This window comes from Choloepus didactylus, chromosome 17, assembly GCF_015220235.1.
Source record: "Choloepus didactylus isolate mChoDid1 chromosome 17, mChoDid1.pri, whole genome shotgun sequence".
Lineage (NCBI taxonomy): Eukaryota > Metazoa > Chordata > Mammalia > Pilosa > Megalonychidae > Choloepus > Choloepus didactylus.
The window spans coordinates 68,417,516-68,438,414 of record NC_051323.1 but is presented as its reverse complement, the minus strand read 5'-3'; the positions used below and the strand labels follow the sequence as shown (position 1 = coordinate 68,438,414).

The window sequence follows — 20,899 nt, the reverse complement described above, 5'->3', positions numbered from 1 at the left end:
TTATATATACTTACCTCTCCTAAATCATTTTTTTTAGAGGGTTTGCATCACTACTTTTTTAAGAATCCACTGTCCTTCAGGCCAGAAGGGAGCAGGGGTGAGTCATAGAAGATTATGCTTCAAGTTGTTTGTCCCCATGAGCAGAGGATTTGCAAGGATTCATCCCAAATCACTCTTCTAATGTTCCCATTGACCAATAATAGTTTGTGAAATAGCTGTCTGGGGCAAGGAGCACACCCTGTAGCCACGGAATGGGGCAAAGCAAATAGGCACATTCAGAACTCAGAACCACAATGTTGCCTCCAACATGTTCCTAAAGACTACACTGTATGTCAAAAGTAGTCTTTGCTTTCATTCACATACCCTATACCCAGAATAAGAGACACTATAATTGTTATTATACTCAGAAAATGTCTATGTAGTCCCATCAACCTGAGGGTCAAATAAGGGATTCAGTAGAGAATCAGATCTCTTCAGGCATCTCTACCAGGTAAGACTCTGCCTAGCTCTACATTTAGCAGAAAAATGTAATCCCTCCAGCTTATTATGCAGGAAAAAGCAATTTCACTTATTGAAGAAAAAGTGTTTCTATCTTGTGTGCTGGTAAAATACCAATGCCCAGTTTTATGGCTTATCACCCAATGCCAGTGGCTGGGAACATCCAGTTCACGTCATTATTCTTTCCCATACACTCATATATCTTATTTGCACATGGTCATTACTATATTGATAGCACTTTGCCCATGGATTAGGACTATTCAGCTGTATAATAATTTTCTCCAAATAACCCCAACTTTTGTAATGCCATGTCTAAACTTTCTAACTCTTTCTGCATCTTTCATATCACATCCAATATCACTGGGGCAGGAGAAGACAGCTGTCAACTCCTATTAATTGTATCTAAGAGTTCTCCATAAGTCTACATTAAAACAAATTTTGGCAGTTGCTTAGATACTGCAGAGTTGTGTGATGAGACTCACTAAAACTTAGGCTTAGTATAATAACGTCATGACAATTACCTTACACTTTGTCCACAATTGAATCTCCTCAGGAAGCACAGGGCTGGCCGGGCTGAAGAGGTATCTGGGCAGGTGCAGGGAGTAGCAACTCAAGCCTTCCAAGTCTTGCTCTGAGCCCGATGACAAGCAAGGGGATGCCATGGGTCCCCCCACCTCCTCACACCCTGCAGCTGTGGCATCAGCATGCCTCTCCCATGAGTGGAATGCCCAAAAGTTCTTTTTGCTGATGCCCAAGAGTCTTCCTATGTGCACACACCCAGCAATGGTCATTTGGAATTTGTTCTTCCCTCTCCAAAGACCATATGCCCAAATAAAAAGAGAGTGCACAATCTTGTTTGCAGCATTGACGAAGCAGCCACACCAACCATGAGTCCGAGGGAGGAACCATCTATTCCTATGCCCCAGCAGGGCAGTGCATTGGCACTAGGCAGGACTGGGGGACTAATTGAGGCAGTGAACGATAAGGTAAGCCCAAAACAGAAAGGGATTTTAGAATGCTTGGCTCATGGAATGAGATCTCTTCATTTTGAAAATACAAAACCTAACCAAAGAAAGCATTATAGACTGAATTCAATTTAACTCAGTAAATGACTATATACATGGTTTTGTATTAAATGTGACACAAAAAAATCTGGCTGGCTGACAAACTTAGTGTTGACTCCATATTGTCCTTGTCTTCACATTGCATAGCATTTAAGTATCCATCTTCAACTTTGAAAGGGTAAGTTGCCTATTAATATTATCCGGGAATGTTAAAAATAGACAACTGTAAGATTTTAGAAATTCTTCTGTCAAGAAGAAGTCAAGTTTAAGGACGATTTATTGCCCCCCATGACTGCTTTAGACTGTGTTTCTTTGTGGAAACTGCTACTACACAGTAAATTTTCAGTATCCCTGATAACATCACTTTTCCTGCCCCAAAGAAAAAAAAATGGAGAGTAATATTTTACCTCGCCCAAAGAATATCTCTGTCTTCTGGGGAAACAAAAGGTCCTATACAAACAATATAGAATTGTTCCATGAAGGCAATTAAAAGTCAAATTTGAAAGGTGGTATCTTCATCAATATCTAGGCTAGTGGTTTTCAGACTGAGCTCCCAGAGCACCTAGACACTTCTAAACCCCTTCAGGGGGCTTTTGTGTGAAGACCTGAACAAGGAGGCCCTCGGTTCAATACCCATGTGCTGCACAAGATTCATTTAAAAAAAGAGAGTACACTCAACCCAGGCATACAAGTGAGCATCAAATGCTTTATCTTACTACAGAGTTCTCAGCCAAAAATAATTCTTTCTCACACAAATTATAAAGTGGGAAAATGAGCAAGAATCTTTTTACAAGGCAAACATGAAGGACTAAGCCCACACACACACACAGAATTCTCTGAGAGGACCAAAGCCAGAATCAAAGCATTTATGAGTTTATAACAATTGTTCTGCCCATAGTATGTCAGTAGTAAAATACTGCTGTTATCTATTTCTATTATTGACAAACTGAGAAGATTCAAAAAGAAAAGCAAGGAATGAGAAAAACCAAGTATTTATACATTTTAGTAGATAACTGTTAGTCTGGGAACGCTATGGAAAAATGTATACCTGCCTGGAACTTTGAATGAAGTAAAGGTAGGATGTGGCTCAAAGAAGAGAACGCATTTAGAAATGGAGAAGCCCAGGTTTAAAGAATATAAGGAGTCTGGTCTTGTGAATTAAAGCAGAGGGAGTACAAATCATGAGATCTGAGTGAAAGGAGGCAGACACAAAAGGCCACATATTGCCTAATTCCATTTATATGAAATGTCCACAATAAGCAAATCCATAGAGACAGGAGGTAACTTAGTAGCTGCCAGGGGCTGCTGGGTGGGTTGGGGGACAGGGAGAAACTGCTAACAGGTAGGAGATTCTTTCTGGGGTGATTAAAATATTCTTGAATTAGACAGTGGCTATGTTTGCAAGACTCTAGGAATATACCTAAAAATACTAAAATGTACACTCTAAATTGGTCGATTTTATGGTATGTAATTTAGACCTCAATTTAATAAGTTATTTAAAAAGTTATGATAGCTCTAATGGGCAAAGCCAGACTCTTGATAAAGGCCCTCGAAAAACAGCAAAGGAAAGAATTGAACCGAAAGACAAAAGAAAGACAGACTATGTAACACAGGGCTCTTCTTCTCAGAGTGGGTTTCTTTGAGCTCTTTGCACAGAGGATTTATATCTGATTCTCCTTTCTGTTCCCTCTACAGAACTAAATACAATGTGATGCAAAAAGAGTAGGGCAAGACTGGTCCTTGACTAAATGATGATAAGCAATGTCATGTGCTGTCTCTGTGATGATTACAATGATAACAAGCTATGTGGATAACAGTTTATGAAATTGAATTAGGATGTTTTGATACTTTAAATTGACTTTAAAAAAATAGGTATATACACTAAATAATAATGTAACTTCAACAGTCAGTTTATTCAAACACCAGAATTACATGGGACTTTGAATAGGGAGTAAGATCTGGTTGGTTTGTTCAGGTTAGTGTGAAACCCAGATATATCCCAAAGTAAACTGGGCAGAGAATAAAAATATATTTGCAAAGCCCCCTGAGATACTAGGGAAAAATGAGGCTATATTAAACTTCCCCACCTGGGAAATTACTGATATTCTCACAAGCACTGGAGACTACCAACATAGAAGGCCAAGCCCTCAATCTTGGGGCTTGCCCTTATGAAGCTCATTACTGCAAAGGAGAGGCTAAGCCTACTTATAATTTTGCCTAAGAGTCTCCCCCAGAGAAACTCTTGTTGCTCAGATGCTGTGGCTTTTCTCTGTCTAAGCCCACTTGCCAGGTAAATTCACTGCCTTCCCCCCTACATGGGACTAGACTCCCAAGGGTGTAAATCTCCTTGGCAACATGGGACATGACTCCCAGGGATGAGCCTGGACCCAGCATTGTGGGATTGAGAAAGCCTTCCTGACCAAAAGGGGGAAGAGAAATAAAACAAAATATTCAGTTGCTGAGACACTTCAAATGGAGTTGATAGGTCATTCTGGAAGTTATTCTTATGTGTTATATAGATATCCCTTTTTAGTTTTTAGTGTATTGGAATAGCTAGAAGGAAATACCTGAAACTGTTGAACTGAAACCCAGTAGCCTTGATTCTTAAAGACAATTGTATAACTATGTAGCTTACATGATGTGACTGTGTAATATCATCATGGGGCTATCTTAGGTAAACAAAAAAAGTTCACCTATATCCTGATATGTTGTGGACAGATATGCTACAACCCTCATTTTACAGACTGTGAAAACCTTGGGGCTCACACTCCCTTTATCCAGTGTATGGACAGATGAGTAGAAAAATGGGAACAAAAATTAAATGAATAGTAGGGGAGATGGAGGAGATGGGATGTTTTGTGTGTTTTCTTGTATTTTTATTTTATTTTTATTTTTGGAGTAATAAAAATGTTCAAAAGTGGATTTTGGTGATGACTGTACAACTATATGAAGGTCCTGTGAACAACTGATTGTACACTGTGGATGACTGTAGGGTATGGGAATATACCTCAGTAAAACTGAATTTTAGGATTCTGGGAAGATGGCGGCATAGAAAGAAGTGGAAGACTTAGTCTCCCCCAGAACAATTCATAAATGAACAAAAAAACAGTAAATAAGCTGGAATAACAGCAGGGAGACAAACGTGACTGTACACTCAACATCCACCAACCTGAATTGGGAGGAATGCCCAAGATCACAGCATAAAATCTGTAAGTAAAACTGTGGACCCGCGCTGAGAGCCGAGAGCCTAGACCCGAGAGCCCCTCCCTCACGGAAGCCGCGCCGTGCGCTCTCTCAGCCCAGCCCCAAGTGAAGTTTTAATATTAACTGCTCAATACAGACAGCGAATCCTCAATAAGCAGAAAGAGGCTTTTGGTGACAACTGACCTTGGGAGAATCAGGGGACATATCTGTCTCAGGATAGGGAGCCCAGAGAATCGGGTGATATATCTGGGTGACGGGTGAACCTGTGAGTTTTTCTGTCCCTCACTCTCTCTCTGTGGAGAAAACCTCAGCTGTTCTCAGCCCGCAAGGTGTTGCAGTAAAGACAGCCTCAGACATTCTGCATTCTGAAACGAGCTGAGAGCGCACCGCGGCACAGCCCGGCGGCCCAGGGCTTCCCTTGAGGGACGGCGCAAACTGGTGATGTAGCAAGGCATTCCCTCAGCTGAGCTCCTGGAGGATCACAGCTGGGAGGCAGAACCTGCTCAGAGAACCCAGGGAGGCTACGCCAAGTCTGGTGGCTTGTGGGACAGCGAGAGAGAGGGTCTGGGGCTGAACTGAAATGAAGGCTTAGACTCTTGCAGCGGCCTTGAATCTCCTGGAACCTGGGAGATTTGAACAGTAGAACTGCCCTTCCTCCCTGGCCACCCGTACACATGCCCCACATTCAGGGTGGATGGCTCCAGCAACACACCCAAACTGAGTTCTCCAACTGAACCCACAAGAATCATTTCCCCACACACTGCGGAAAAAAAGGTTGAGAACTGAATTGAGGGATATAGGTGACTCACAGATGCCACCCACTGGTTAGTTAGAGAAAGTGTACGTCACCAAACTGTGTCTCTGAAAAATTAGATCGATATCCTTTTTTTTTGTTACAACTTGAAAGAACCCTATCAAGCAAAACAAATGCAAAGAGGCCAAAAACAACAGAAAATCTTAATGCATAAGATAAAACCAGACGATATGGAGAATCCAGCTCCAAACACACAAATCAAGATTTCAGAAGAAACATTGTACCTCGCACAATTAATCAAGGAACTACAATTGAAGAATGAAAACATGGCAAAGGATTTAAAGGACATCAAGAGGACCATGGCCCTGGATATAAGTGCCATAAAGAAGACCCTAGAAGAGCATAAAGAAGACATTGCAAGAGTAAATAAAAAAATAGAAGATCTTATGGAAATAAAAGAAACTGTTGGCTGAATTAAAAAGACTCTGGATATTCACAATACAAGACTACAGGAAGCTGAAAAACATCTCAGTGTCCTAGAAGTCCACAGAACAGAAAATGAAAGAACAAAAGAAAGAATGGAGAAAAAAATCGAAAAAATCAAAATGGATCTCAGGGATACGATAGATAAAATAAAACGTCCAAACTTAAGACTCATTGGTGTCCCAGAAGGGGAAGAAAACGGTAAAGGTCTAGAAAGAGTATTCAAAGAAATTGTTGGGGAAAACTTCCCCAATCTTCTACACAATACAAACACACAAAGCATAAATGCCCAGCGAACTCTAAATAGAATAAATCCAAATAAACCCACCCCAAGACATATTCTGATCAGACTGTCAAATACTGAAGAGAAGGAGCAAGTTCTGAAAGCAGCAAGAGAAAAGCAATTCACCACATACAAAGGAAACAACATAAGACTAAGTAGTGACTACTAGGTGGGCACCATGGATGCAAGAAGGCAGTGGCATGACATATTTAAAATTCTGAGAGAGAAAAATTTCCAGCCAAGAATACTTTATCCAGCAAAACTCTCCTTCAAATTTGAGGGAGGGCTTAAATTTTTCACAGACAAACAAATGCTGAGAGACTTTGCCAATAAAAGACCTGCCCTACTTCAGATTTTAAAGGAAGCCCTACCAACAGAGAGACAAAGAAAGGAGAAAGAGATATAGAGAATTTTAACAGACATATATAGTACCTTACATCCCAAATCACCAGGACACTCATTTTTCTCTAGTGATCACAGATCTTTCTCCAGAAGGGACCATAAGCTGGGACATAAAACAAGCCTCAAGAAATTAAAAAAAAAAAAAAATTTGAATATACTCAAAGAACATTCTCCAACCACAATGGAATACAAATAAAAGTCAATAATTTTTGAACTATAACTCCACTATTTACTTCCTACATGATAAAAAATACACAAACTCTAAGGACAAATCAGTGGTTTTGAACTCAATGTAAAATATGTAATTTTAGACAACTATATAAAGGTGGGGGAATGAAGGAGTATAGAACATAGTTTATGTGCCCTATTGAAGCGAAGGTGGTATCAAAGAAAAGCAAGATTGATAGGGATTTAAGAGGTTAATTTTAAGCCTCACAGTAAACACAAAGAAATTATCAGAGAATATAACCACAGAGATGAAAAGTAGAGTTTGGGTTAAGAGAAATGGGGGAAGGGACAATGCGGAGTTAAGAAAGGAGTGTAGGGTTGCTGTTTGAGGTGAAGGGAAATTTCTAGTAATGGATGGTGGGAAAGAGCATAACATCATTCTAAATGTGATTAATCCCACTAATGGAAGGCTAGGGAGGGGGTGGAATGGGAAGATTTAGGCTGCATATATGTTTCCACAATTGAAAAAAGAAAAAAAAAAAGACACTCTAACTAGACGACAATTGAATGCTAAGGATGAACTTGGATGGGACTGGAGGGTGGAGGACAGGTGGCTCAAAGGGACACAGTTGAGACATAAGGAAAAGGAAATATAGAATGTAAGCATTGTATCATTGTTGAATCTCTTATCCTTCTTAGCTGTGCTTAATGGAATTACATAAAAGAATGTTCTTGTTCATGGGAAGTACATACATGAATTATAGTGTATGTTCAAGAATGTGTGCAGCTAACTCTCATATGTTCAGAAGACAGAGCAATAGATGATGGATGATAGATAGGGAGGGAAAGAAATAGCGATGTGACAGCATGTTAAAGTTAGTGGATTGAGCTATCGGGGGAGGGGGGTCAAAGTATGATGGAATTCTGTGTATGGGGCTAGTGTTGTTTTGCAACTATTCATGTAACTTTGAATTCATTTCAAAATAAAAAAACTGAATTTTAAAAAATTCATAGAAAAAGACTGGAAAAAATATGCCTCAAGTTGGAGTTTTGTGTTAAGGGAAATTATGTATTTTTATTCATATATAACATTTATAATGGATAAAAGCTATTTTTAAGCAGTATTTTGGAATGATTACTTGGCAATAGAGGGACAAGAGACCATCGAAAGCTGGAGTGCTATTATAACAGTATAAGTGTGAACTCTGGAACTGGGGAAGAAATAGGGTACTTTTTACAATCCTGAACTTACAGAAAACACTGGGCAAGCACTTGCTAAAAGTTACTTAATTGTGATAAATAAAAATTCCTAAGAATGATAACAAACAACAACAAAAAAGTAGAGCAAGACTGAATGACTAAGTAAATGGGAACTGCTTCCAGGAGAGGAAGTAGTCAAAGCTAAGAACAATTGGATGAGCTTTGGAGTCAAGATTTATCAAAGAAACACTAACAAACACAGTAAAATGAAACTGCTGGTATCTAGGTCCAGGCAAACTGTCATCGCTTTCAGCTGAGGGATGGGGGTTGTGACTGTAATGGGAATGAGAGAAACTTGTTCCCTTTAAATCAGATGAGAATAATTCCACTCTGTTCCTTTCCTTTAACTGTCCCTATAATCTCAAGTAGAAAATACTTTGTCCTGATTCAGTGTCACATTATAACATAGTCATGTACAGTTTGGTCTCAGTCATACTGAAGTTTGCTTAATTTCCTAGGATTTTATCTTTTTACAAATAGCAATCTTACGCACATATTTTCAGGTTAGTGTTCCAGCTATTCCTAATTAAGTCAAAAAGGCTTAAAATTTACAAGACTCACCTATCCAATTACTTTTCCATTTTTACTAGGATCATCTGAGCAGGAATTAGAAAGACTTTGGAAAGCTGACTAAATTAAATGCACAGGTTTTAAAAATAAAAGAATGTATTTAGATAATACATATGAACCACAACTAAGAAAATGTAAAGGTGACAGTGTAGAAAGATGTTATTACCTATAATAAATAAATCATGTCAATATCTTTATCGAAACATCATCATGGGGCTATCTTAGGTAAACAAGAAAAGTCCACCTATATCCTAATATGTTATGGACAGGCATGTCACAACTGTCATTTTACAGAGAGAAACTTAGTAGAGTGAGGGAGACTAATGGGCTCTTACCCAACCCCAGAGTGAGTCGGCCACTGAGCTTTTCCTCTCTACACCTTGTTAACCTCATTCACATAATGGAGATATAATGGGGACAGGCTTAACTCATGAAAAGTCCATGAAAAGTATCTGACACATACTTAGCATTCAAGAAATATTGTCTATTAATATTAATATATTGTCTATATAATATTATTATATCACTATTACAAGAAACCTGGCACCTTGAATTCAGAAATGGAAAATATGAAGAAACAGAGACTCACCAGGGCTGGAACTTGGCCCCTTCGCACTGTACATACCTGCAGCAATATATGAGCCTCCTCCAGCTTTGTAGAGAAAATGGCTGGCAAAGGGGGCTGCACAGATGATCAAAAAGCTGGCGGTCATGACAGCAACTACCCCCAGGAGCATCAGGACTGCCCAGAAACCGCGGTAAACTGGAGACCCCAGGAGAAAAGGAGAAAAGAAAAACACACTTAGAATGTGAGCATAACAGAATGTCACATAGTAGGTTTATTTCCTCTTCATTTTTCTAATATCAGCCATGACACTGCTAGGCAGAATCCCAGGACACGGGTCCTGAACTATCTCATACAGGTCGTCTTATCAGACAACCATGAAGTCAATGACATTGACCTACAATCAGCTCCTCAAGCTTGGTATCTGCACTTTACATGCCTAATATACTTTGAGATCTCATTTTCTGGACTGGATTTTCCATTTTAGACGTGGGAAGGCCAAAAACTCTAGGAAGAATTCTCTTGAGTGAATAATCAGGTGGGTCTCTTACAGGTGTTTCACACCAACTATGCAAAGACACACAAAGGCATTCAAATTATTTGCAACTATTGCCTTATATTTCCTGCTAAGATAATGTCTGTACAACAGTAATCCTTTGGAAGCTGATAATAATCACTACAGCTCTCTAACAAAAAAGTACACTGCTGTTTAGATTATGTGCCAATTGGAAAACAGTCTAAGGCAATAAAAATGGCAGGCAGAAAAAAAACAAAATGCACAGTTATGCTTTTGCAAGCATAACTGAGGCTTTAAATCCAATATATCAAGGCTTACTACTTTCTATTAATACTTAGAAAGATTCAAAATGAGGTTACAGGAGTCTCTTAGTCTAGGACAAGCAAGGCCGAATTAATGGATGCAGCTGGTGATAAATGGATTGTGGGATTGATGGGATGTGGTAATAAAATAAAAGGAAGTCTAATGATCACTTTTGAGCTGGATAATTACTAATCTATTAAACAAATTCATCATTTCCCAAAGGCTAAAACATTATGATAAATTCCTGGTGTAAATGGGGAAAGCTCAGTAAAACATACTAGTCAAATTACAATTTTTCATAAAAATTTAGAAACCTTAAAAGAAGGCAAGGAATTTTTTTTTTTCTCATCAAAGCTACCTGGCAAAGAAGAAATATGTCAATCAGCTACAATATTAAGGAGAGAAGAAAGGATGGGACAATAGGAATTTGAGGAGAAGAATCACTGCAGTTAATTGGGAAAGGAAAGCTTGAATTTATGTGTGAATAACTTAAGTCCTAAAGATAGAACTAAAAGTAAGGCTTTTCAGCTCTGCAAATAAACTCACTACACTCCCTGCTATGTGAGATATGACTCCCAGGGGTGTAAGTCTTCCCGGCAACATGGGACATGACTCCCAGGGATGAGCCTGGCCTTGGCATCATGGGATTGAGAAAGGCTTCTTGACCAAAAGGGGGAAAAGGAATGGAACAAAATAAAGTTTCAGTGGCTAAGAGATTTCAAGTAGAGTCAAGAGTTCATTCTGGAGGTTACTCTTATGCATTATATAGATATTCCTTTTTAGTTTCTAGTGTATTAGAATAGCTAAAAGGAAATACCTGAATCTGTTGAACTGTAACCCAGTAGACTTGATTGTTGATGGTAACTGTATAACTACATAGCTTTTATTGTGTGACCGTGTGATTGTGAAAACCTTATGACTGATACTTCTTTTACCTAGTGTATGGGCATATGAGTAATAAAATAACTACAAAAAATAGGTAAATAATTAGAGGGAGGATAAGAGGTATGTGATAGTTTGGGTGCTCTTTTCTATTTTTTTATTTGGTAGTAATGAAAATGTTCTAAAATTGATTGTGGATGAATGCTCAACTATATGATGATACTGTGAGTCATTGATTGTATACTCTGGATAGATTATATGGTGTGTGAATATAGCTTAATAAAATTACATTTAAAAAGGTAGGCTTTTACCTCACATATCAGTGCTGATCATTCAACAGCAACTGCCATGTTTTCTGTGTTAAGAAGTATTCTGAGGTAGTATTCAGGCTCCAAAGGGAGAAGAGAAGTAAAGAAATACTAAACTCACCCTGAGGGTGAGAAGTAAGAAAGGCAGCCTGTGAGCCAAATATTTGTATCCCTGCCCCACCCAAGTTTACAAGGTAATTAGCAAGCCTCATATTTCACATTTTTATTCAAGTCATTTATAAGATGTAGGGTTCGTCTTTCACATGGCATATTCTGTAGCAAGTACTGTGAGTATAAACTCTAATGAGATGCAGTCCAGGGAATAAGAAGCTCACTCTATTCTATCATTCCCCTGGTCAAAACTCAAACGGTGGACACACATGAAAAACAACTACCTGAGGACTCTGAAAAGCAAATAACAGCAAATGGATTGAGGAAGTCAAATCTTAAAGAAAGATCAATTTTGCTAAAAAGTCCCCCACCCCCCCCCGCCCCGCCCCCAGCTGCTGCTGCTTCTCCTGTCTTTGCCAAATTGGAAAAGCCAAATTGGGAACTACATAGAAGGTGCATATAGCAAAAGCTTCCCAATGAGTCTGTCATGCTGACCAGAGAACCAGAAAAAGGGGCTACTGCAAGCCAGAGTGAAAAATTTCCATGTTTATTTTTATCTTTCCCCCCTGCCAGCCCTGCATCATGAGCAGCTCCAAATGTAGATCTGCACTGCTATCCTAGCAATGGCATGGGCACTTAGGATCCCACAAGATGATCCATCCTGCTAGAGGAGGAACCAGAAAAAAAAGGGTGTCCTATCGTGCAGAGAGTAGGAGAATCCTCATTATATTTTTCTCTTTTCTCCTGCCACTTTCCCTATGGCATAATTACAGGGAACTGCTCCACAACACAGGAGTCCAAAACTCTGAGAAAACCCAATCTTTCTGTCCAGAGAAACAGGGCAAAGGGGACCTAGATGCCAGAGGGGTGGGGGGTGGGGGTGGGGTGCATGCAGATGAGAGCTAGGGAAGAGTATCTCTAATTCTGTGTTTGAATCTACCCAAGCACAAAGCTTATTCCCAAGTTGCACATGCCTGGAAAATGCTCAAAGAAGTACAGCAAATACTTCAAGAGCTGAACTACAGTATAAATACCACATGAGTGTCAAACCAAACCCTGAGAGGGACATGCCCCAAGCAGACAAAAATAGTACAGCAAAGATTTTGAAAACTGAATTGACATTGAAACTACCACCCACAGAAGAAAAGGCAGAACTTTCAGGCTGAGTGCCTGCTAAAACAGCAAAAAAAAATCAATATTTTCCAAAGAATTTTAATAAGATGTAGAGTCTGTCAAAATGTCCAGGATATAATCCAAAATTACTTGAACAACCAAGAAAATCTGACCAATTCTTAAGGGAAATACAATCAGCAGATGCTAACTCAAAGATGATGCTGACATAGAATTATCAGACAGACTTTAAAGCAGCTATTTAAAGCCATTTCCTATGAACTAAGAAGAAAATTCTTAACATGAAAAGAAAGATTGAAATTCTCAGAACAGAAATATTCTATAAAAAAGAACCACATTGAAATTTTACAATTGAAAAATACAAGAAAAACTCATTAGATGACACAATAGCAGAATGGAGATGAGAGAAGAAAGAGTAAGTGAACAGCAATATAAATTATCCAATTTAAAGAATAGAAAGAAAAAAGACAGAAAAAAAATGAACGGTCTCCGAGACTTGTGGGACAGCATCAAAAGATCTCATATTTATTTCATTGGAGTCTCTGAAGAAGAGGTAAAAGAAATTGATGCCAAAAAAGCATTCAAAGAAATAATGCCTGAAAAGTTCCCCAATTTGGCAAAAGACAAATTTACAGATACAAGAAACTCAGCAAACCCCAAACAGAGCTAAAAGAAATCAGCCCAAATATATGATAACAAAATTACTGAAAAACAGAAACAAAGAAAAGTCTTGCAAACATCCAGAGAAATAAATGACATGTTCTGTCGATTTCTCATCAGAAATGGTGGAGGCATCTTTAAAGTGCTAAAGAAAAGACCTCTCAACTTAAAATTCAGTATCTAGTGAATATATCCTTCAGGAATGATGGTGAAATAAAACCCTTCAAAAGAAAGAAAACAGAACTTTTTCACCAGCAGATCTGCTCTAGAAAAAAATGCTAAAGGAAGGGCTTTAAGCAGAAGGGAAATGGCATCGGAGTATACTTGAAAGTTCAGGAATGAAAAAAGAGAAGCAGAAATGGTAAATATCTGCATAAAGTGATAGAACATTTATCTCCTCTTAATTTTGTAAAAGTCCATTAGACCATTGAAATAAAATACTATTGTCAGCAAAATACAGTAGGAGAATGTAGGGACCTGACTAGTTCCCACTCACTTGCTGCGTGACCTCAGAGCTGTTACTTCAGCTTCCTGAACCCCTGTCTCTTCTTCTGTAAAATGGGGATGTTTGTATCTGTTCCTTAGAGCTACTGGAAGAATTATTAATAATGTATGTGAAGTGTGTGGCATACAATAAAAGACCAAAGAACGGCATTTGTTTCATGGTTGTTTATATTATTGTTGTTGAAATTTTACTAACACTGCACTCCAGGTGGTAGGAAAGTGAATTACTTCCCTCAGAGAGCCCTGCACACTGTTTGCTATGTACTACTGAGGTTGAGAAAACTCTTTAGACTTCTGCTTACAGTGCAGTACCAAAGTTTGCTTAGGCAAAGGAGACTGCCAATACAGAAAGTTCCAGAAAGGTCCCTTACGTCTTCCATGAAAACTTCCTTGTCCATTAGCCTTCTAAGAGGACACTAGTCATGTTTTATACCATTTGCTTCCATTGCTATATATCCCAAAAACCGACAAGCTGGGGCAGACACCTGACGCAAAGAAGCCAGTATGTCGTCATCTCTGACCTATGCCCTATGCCCTACAGTTTGAAAAGATAAATTGGGCTTATTAGTGTGATCCCTTGGAAACTGGAAACCTAGAGAAATGAGGGGATTAGCAGCAGAGCCGAAGCTAAAAGGAAGCACTGGTAGCTGGGTCCAAGCCACACACAAGCCTAGAGTACAGGAATGATGGATCAGGCTACAAAAGGGGCAGAGAAAGTAGGAGGAGCCTCTAACTAGAGAAAAGCAGAGGGACCATAACAGAAAGAGAAACAAAATGGTGAGCGTGCTGGTTTGGAGCTCTTATGTACCCTAGAAAAGGCCATGTTCTTTTAATCCATCCCAGCGGGTGTAGACCTATTATGGGTGGGGCCTTTGGTTAGCTTATTTCAACTGAGATGTGACCCAGCCCACTCAAGGTGGGTCTTAATCCTTTTACTGGAGTCCTTTATGAGGATAAGTGGGAGGAATGCCCCAGAGAATCAAGAAAGTACCCAGAGAAACTGAAAGAGCCAGAACCTGAAAGCAAAGAAACCTGGGAGAGAAAAATCAGCAGATGTCTGCCATACACCTTCCCATGTGACAGAGGAACCCCGGAGGCCAGCAGCCTTTCTTCAGAGAAGGTTTCTTCTTGTTGATGCCTTAACTGGGGCATTTTCACAGCCACAGAATTATAAAACCATAAGCTAATAAACCCCCTTTGTAAAAGCCAACTCATTTCTGGCATATTGCATTTTGGCAGCTTTAGAAAACTGAAACAGTGAGGGAGGGGGAGAAAGAGTAAGACAGAAACTGAGAATAAATGGTCCCCAGAGCTGCTTTCGTTCTTGACAACTACTAGTTCCAGCCCTGGAAGAAGTTACAATAAATATATTTTCACTTGCTTTAGCAAAATAGCCTGACTTCTGATTCTGCATCCCATTAAAGGCAGGAGCAACAAACTGGTATTTGATAGAAGGAAGGACCCTGGCTGCCTAAAGATCTGTGGCCATAAAGAAATGGCCTCTGAGTAAGATTCCTTAGTGCTGTCACCACGTATTTTATGTTTCTGCCTTTGCTTCACACATTAAAAAGTGCATAAGTTCAAACATATTTCAGAATTTCTTGGAACTTCCTGTTTTCCTGTTTATATCATCTATTTTTCATAGATACCAACCATACTTTGATTTCAGAGTTAAAATGCTTAGGTGTAGTGAAGAATTGTTCTGTGGAACTGAATAGAGTTCTTTCACTCTCTAAAGTAAAACTGAGGCGATTTGGGATTCTTCAACATAAAGTGAATAAAGTGTTTGTGTTTTGGGAGTCAAACATAGTATTTGGTCTCCTCTCATTACTAACTATGTGGCTCTTTAGGACTCAGTTTTCTAGTGTGGAAAATAATATTTTTCAGCATAGGTTTATAGTGAGGATTAATTGAGACAATACAAGAAATGTGGCCGCATGCAGTAAGCACTCAAATATATTTGCTATTACTATTATTTTCAAACCTTATAATAAAATATTTTGTTAGTCAGCAATGTAGTTGATATTTAAAAGATATCTTCTCATCTCATGAATTTAAGATGGGACCAGGCTTTTGGCTCAGATATATAGACACTTGAAAAATTTATACAAAGAAGAGGGGGAGATGTTTTTGATTGTTTATGAATTATATTGTTCAAGACTGAGATCTTGAGTGTTATCTCAGAGAAAACCTTATGGGTTTCCTTTTTCTTTATATGACCCATAAAACCTGTAAAATATTGTGCTTCCCAGGTTTTGGACTGTTCTTAGTGAAAACATCTCCAAAAATCCATTTGTATAGGTTAATACAATTCAATGTTTGACTTAAACAAAATTGAATTTCTATTAACTTCTATTAGAACACAAAGCAAGATTTACAATGTAAATAGATTTACATAAAATCTATACTATCACAATTTGGATTAATTAAAGGAAAGCTTCATCTGACTTAGGGAAAAACAATAATTAAAGATTATTTTCAAATACATAAAGCTGTGTTAATTTTAAATAAATCTGTGGAATGACCTAACAAAGTACATTTTGGCTTTATATTGCCATATGAGGAGTGACAACTGGCAGTCTAACAAAAGATGTTATATAAATGGTTCTAGAGTATTCAATTTATTTTCCTAAATAGATTAAACCTTACCTTTACCTTAGCAAAGTATTATTTTCACTCCCAGTTCACTTAGTAAACTTCATTCTCATAGGTCTAAAGATCTCTAGATCATCAGCCCAGTGTATTAAAACACCATATATAACCAGGAACTGCGTGGACTGGACACCACAGAGCAATCTGACTTTGGGCATACTTCATACAACACTCATGAAAACGTGGAACTGCTGAGATCAGCGAAATCTGTAAGTTTTTGCGGCCAGGGGACCCGCGCCCCTCCCTGCCAGGCTCAGTCCCGGGGGAGGAGGGGCTGTCAGCTCCGGGAAGGAGAAGGGAGAATTGCAGTGGCTGCTCTTATCGGAAACTCATTCTACTGATTCAAACTCCAACCATAGATAGACTGAGACCAGACACCAGAGACTCTGAGAGCAGCCAGCCCAGCAGAGAGGAGACAGGCATAGAAAAAAAACAACACGAAAAACTCCAAAATAAAAGCGGAGGATTTTTGGAGTTCTGGTGAACGCAGAGGGGGGAAGGGCGGAGCTCAGGCCTTGAAGCGTATATGCAAATCCCTAAGCAAAGCTGATCTCTCTGCCCTGTGCACCTTTCCTTAATGGCCCTGGTTGCTTTGTCTATTAGCATTTCAATAACCCATTAGATCTCTGAGGAGGGCCGTTTTTTTTTTTTTTTTTTTTTTTAAATCCTTTTTGCTTTTTCTAAAACAATTACTCTAAGAAGCTCAATACAGAAAGCTTCAAAGAATTGCAATTTGGGCACGGCAAGTCAAGAGCAGAACTAAGAGAGCTCTGAGACAAAAGGCAATAATCCAGTGGCTGAGAAAATTCACTAAACAACACAACTTCCCAAGAAAAGGGGGGTGTCCGCTCACAGCCACCATCCTGGTGGACAGGAAACACTCCTACCCATCGCCAGCCCCATAGCCCAGAGCTGCCCCAGACAACCCAGTGTGACGGAAGTGCTTCAAATAACAGGCACACACCACAAAACTGGGCGTGGACATTAGCCTTCCCTGCAACCTCAGCTGAATGTCCCAGAGCTGGGAAGGTGGAGCAGTGTGAATTAACAAAGCCCCATTCAGCCATCATTTGAGCAGACTGGGAGCCTCCCTACACAGCCCAGCAGCCCAGAACTGCCCTGGGGGGACGGCACTCACCTGTGACATAGCACAGTCATCCCTCAACAGAGGACCCGGGGTGCACGGCCTGGAAGAGGGGCCCACTTGCAAGTCTCAGGAGCCATACGCCAATACCAAAGACTTGTGGGTCAGTGGCAGAGACAAACTGTGGCAGGACTGAACTGAAGGATTAGACTATTGCAGCAGCTTTAAAACTCTAGGATCATCAGGGAGATTTGATTGTTAGGGCCACCCCCCCTCCCCGACTGCCCAGAAACACGCCCCACATACAGGGCAAGCAACACCAACTACACACGCAAGCTTGGTACACCAATTGGGCCCCACAAGACTCACTCCCCCACTCACCAAAAAGGCTAAGCAGGGGAGATCTGGCTTGTGGAGAACAGGTGGCTCGTGGACGCCACCTGCTGGTTAGTTAGAGAAAGTGTACTCCACGAAGCTCTAGATCTGATAAATTAGAGATAAGGACTTCAACTGGTCTACAAACCCTAAAAGAACCCTATCAAGTTCAGCAAATGCCACGAGGCCAAAAACAACAGAAAATTATAAAGCATATGAAAAAACCAGACGATATGGATAACCCAAGCCCAAGCACCCAAATCAAAAGACCAGAAGAGACACAGCACCTAGAGCAGCTACTCAAAGAACTAAAGATGAACAATGAGACCATAGTACGGGATATGAAGGAAATCAAGAAGACCCTAGAAGAGCATAAAGAAGACATTGCAAGACTAAATAAAAAAATGGATGATCTTATGGAAATTAAAGAAACTGTTGACCAAATTAAAAAGATTCTGGACACTCATAGTACAAGACTAGAGGAAGTTGAACAACGAATCAGTGACCTGGAAGATGACAGAATGGAAAATGAAAGCATAAAAGAAAGAATGGGGAAAAAAATTGAAAAACTCGAAATGGACCTCAGGGATATGATAGATAATATGAAACGTCCGAATATAAGACTCATTGGTGTCCCAGAAGGGGAAGAAAAGGGTAAAGGTCTAGGAAGAGTATTCAAAGAAATTGTTGGGGAAAACTTCCCAAATCTTCTAAACAACATAAATACACAAATCATAAATGCTCAGCGAACTACAAATAGAATAAATCCAAAAAAACCCACTCCGAGACATATACTGATCACACTGTCAAACATAGAAGAGAAGGAGCAAGTTCTGAAAGCAGCAAGAGAAAAGCAATTCACCACATACAAAGGAAACAGCATAAGACTAAGTAGTGACTACTCAGCAGCCACCATGGAGGCGAGAATGCAGTGGCACAATATATTTAAAATTCTGAGTGAGAAAAATTTCCAGCCAAGAATACTTTATCCAGAAAAGCTCTACTTCAAATTTGAGGGAGAGCTTAAATTTTTCACAGACAAAGAAATGCTGAGAGAATTTGCTAACAAGAGACCTCCCCTACTGGAGATACTAAAGGGAGCCCTACAGACAGAGAAACAAAGACAGGACAGAGAGACTTGGAGAAAGGTTCAGTACTAAAGAGATTCGGTATGGGTACAATAAAGGATATTAATAGAGAGAGGGAAAAATATGGCAAACATAATCCAAAGGATAAGATGGCCGATTCAAGAAATGCCTTCACGGTTTTAATGTTGAATGTAAATGGATTAAACTCCCCAATTAAAAGATATAGATTCGCAGAATGGATCAAAAAGAATGAACCATCAATATGTTGCATACAAGAGACTCATCTTAGACACAGGGACACAAAGAAACTGAAAGTGAAAGGATGGAAAAAAATATTTCATGCAAGCTACAGCCAAAAGAAAGCAGGTGTAGCAATATTAATCTCAGATAAAATAGACTTCAAATGCAGGGATGTTTTGAGAGACAAAGAAGGCCACTACATACTAATAAAAGGGGCAATTCAGCAAGAAGAAATAACAATCGTAAATGTCTATGCACCCAATCAAGGTGCCACAAAATACATGAAAGAAACACTGGCAAAACTAAAGGAAGCAATTGATGTTTCCACAATAATTGTGGGAGACTTCAACACATCACTCTCTCCTATAGATAGATCAACCAGACAGAAGACCAATAAGGAAATTGAAAACCTAAACAATCTGATAAATGAATTAGATTTAACAGACATCTACAGGACATTACATCCCAAATCACCAGGATACACATACTTTTCTAGTGCTCACAGAACTTTCTCCAGAATAGATCATATGCTGGGACATAAAACAAGCCTCAATAAATTTAAAAAGATTGAAATTATTCAAAGCACATTCTCTGACCACAATGGAATACAATTAGAAGTCAATAACCATCAGAGACTTAGAAAATTCACAAATACCTGGAGGTTAAACAACACACTCCTAAACAATCAGTGGGTTAAAGAAGAAATAGCAAGAGAAATTGCTAAATATATAGAGACGAATGAAAATGAGAACACAACATACCAAAACCTATGGGATGCAGCAAAAGCAGTGCTAAGGGGGAAATTTATAGCACTAAACGCATATATTAAAAAGGAAGAAAGAGCCAAAATCAAAGAACTAATGGATCAACTGAAGAAGCTAGAAAATGAACAGCAAACCAATCCTAAACCAAGTACAAGAAAAGAAATAACAAGGATTAAAGCAGAAATAAATGACATAGAGAACAAAAAAACAATAGAGGATAAATATCACCAAAAGTTGGTTCTTTGAGAAGATCAACAAGATTGACAAGCCCCTAGCTAGACTGACAAAATCAAAAAGAGAGAAGACCCATATAAACAAAATAATGAATGAAAAAGGTGACATTACTGCAGATCCTGAAGAAATTAAAAAAATTATAAGAGGATATTATGAACAACTGTATGGCAACAAACTGGATAATGTAGAAGAAATGGACAATTTCCTGGAAACATATGAACAACCTAGACTGACCAGAGAAGAAATAGAAGACCTCAACCAACCCATCACAAGCAAAGAGATCCAATCAGTCATCAAAAATCTTCCCACAAATAAATGCCCAGGGCCAGATGGCTTCACAGGGGAATTCTACCAAACTTTCCAGAAAGAACTGACACCAATCTTACTCAAACTCTTTCAAAACATTGAAAAAAATGGAACACTACCTAACTCATTTTATGAAGCTAACATCAATCTAATACCAAAACCAGGCAAAGATGCTACAAAAAAGGAAAACTACCGGCCAATCTCCCTAATGAATATAGATGCAAAAATCCTCAACAAAATACTTGCAAATCGAATCCAAAGACACATTAAAAAAATCATACACCATGACCAAGTGGGGTTCATTCCAGGCATGCAAGGATGGTTCAACATAAGAAAAACAATCAATGTATTACAACACATTAAAAACTCGAAAGGGAAAAATCAATTGATCATCTCAATAGATGCTGAAAAAGCATTTGACAAAATCCAACATCCCTTTTTGATAAAAACACTTCAAAAGGTAGGAATTGAAGGAAACTTCCTCAACAT

At 39.0% G+C, this 20,899-nt stretch overlaps 1 protein-coding gene across 6 annotated transcripts in view; it reads right to left on the bottom strand.

Moving 5' to 3' along the window:
* The window catches only part of TMEM182 (transmembrane protein 182), a 100,031-nt gene that overhangs the window by 20,889 nt on the left and 58,243 nt on the right, over nt 1-20,899 (bottom strand). For all 6 annotated transcript variants that reach the window (XM_037806697.1, XM_037806698.1, XM_037806695.1 and 3 more), the window contains one exon: nt 9,312-9,449. In XM_037806697.1, the coding sequence (XP_037662625.1) occupies nt 9,312-9,449 (138 nt within the window). The remainder of the gene's footprint in view (nt 1-9,311; nt 9,450-20,899) is intronic.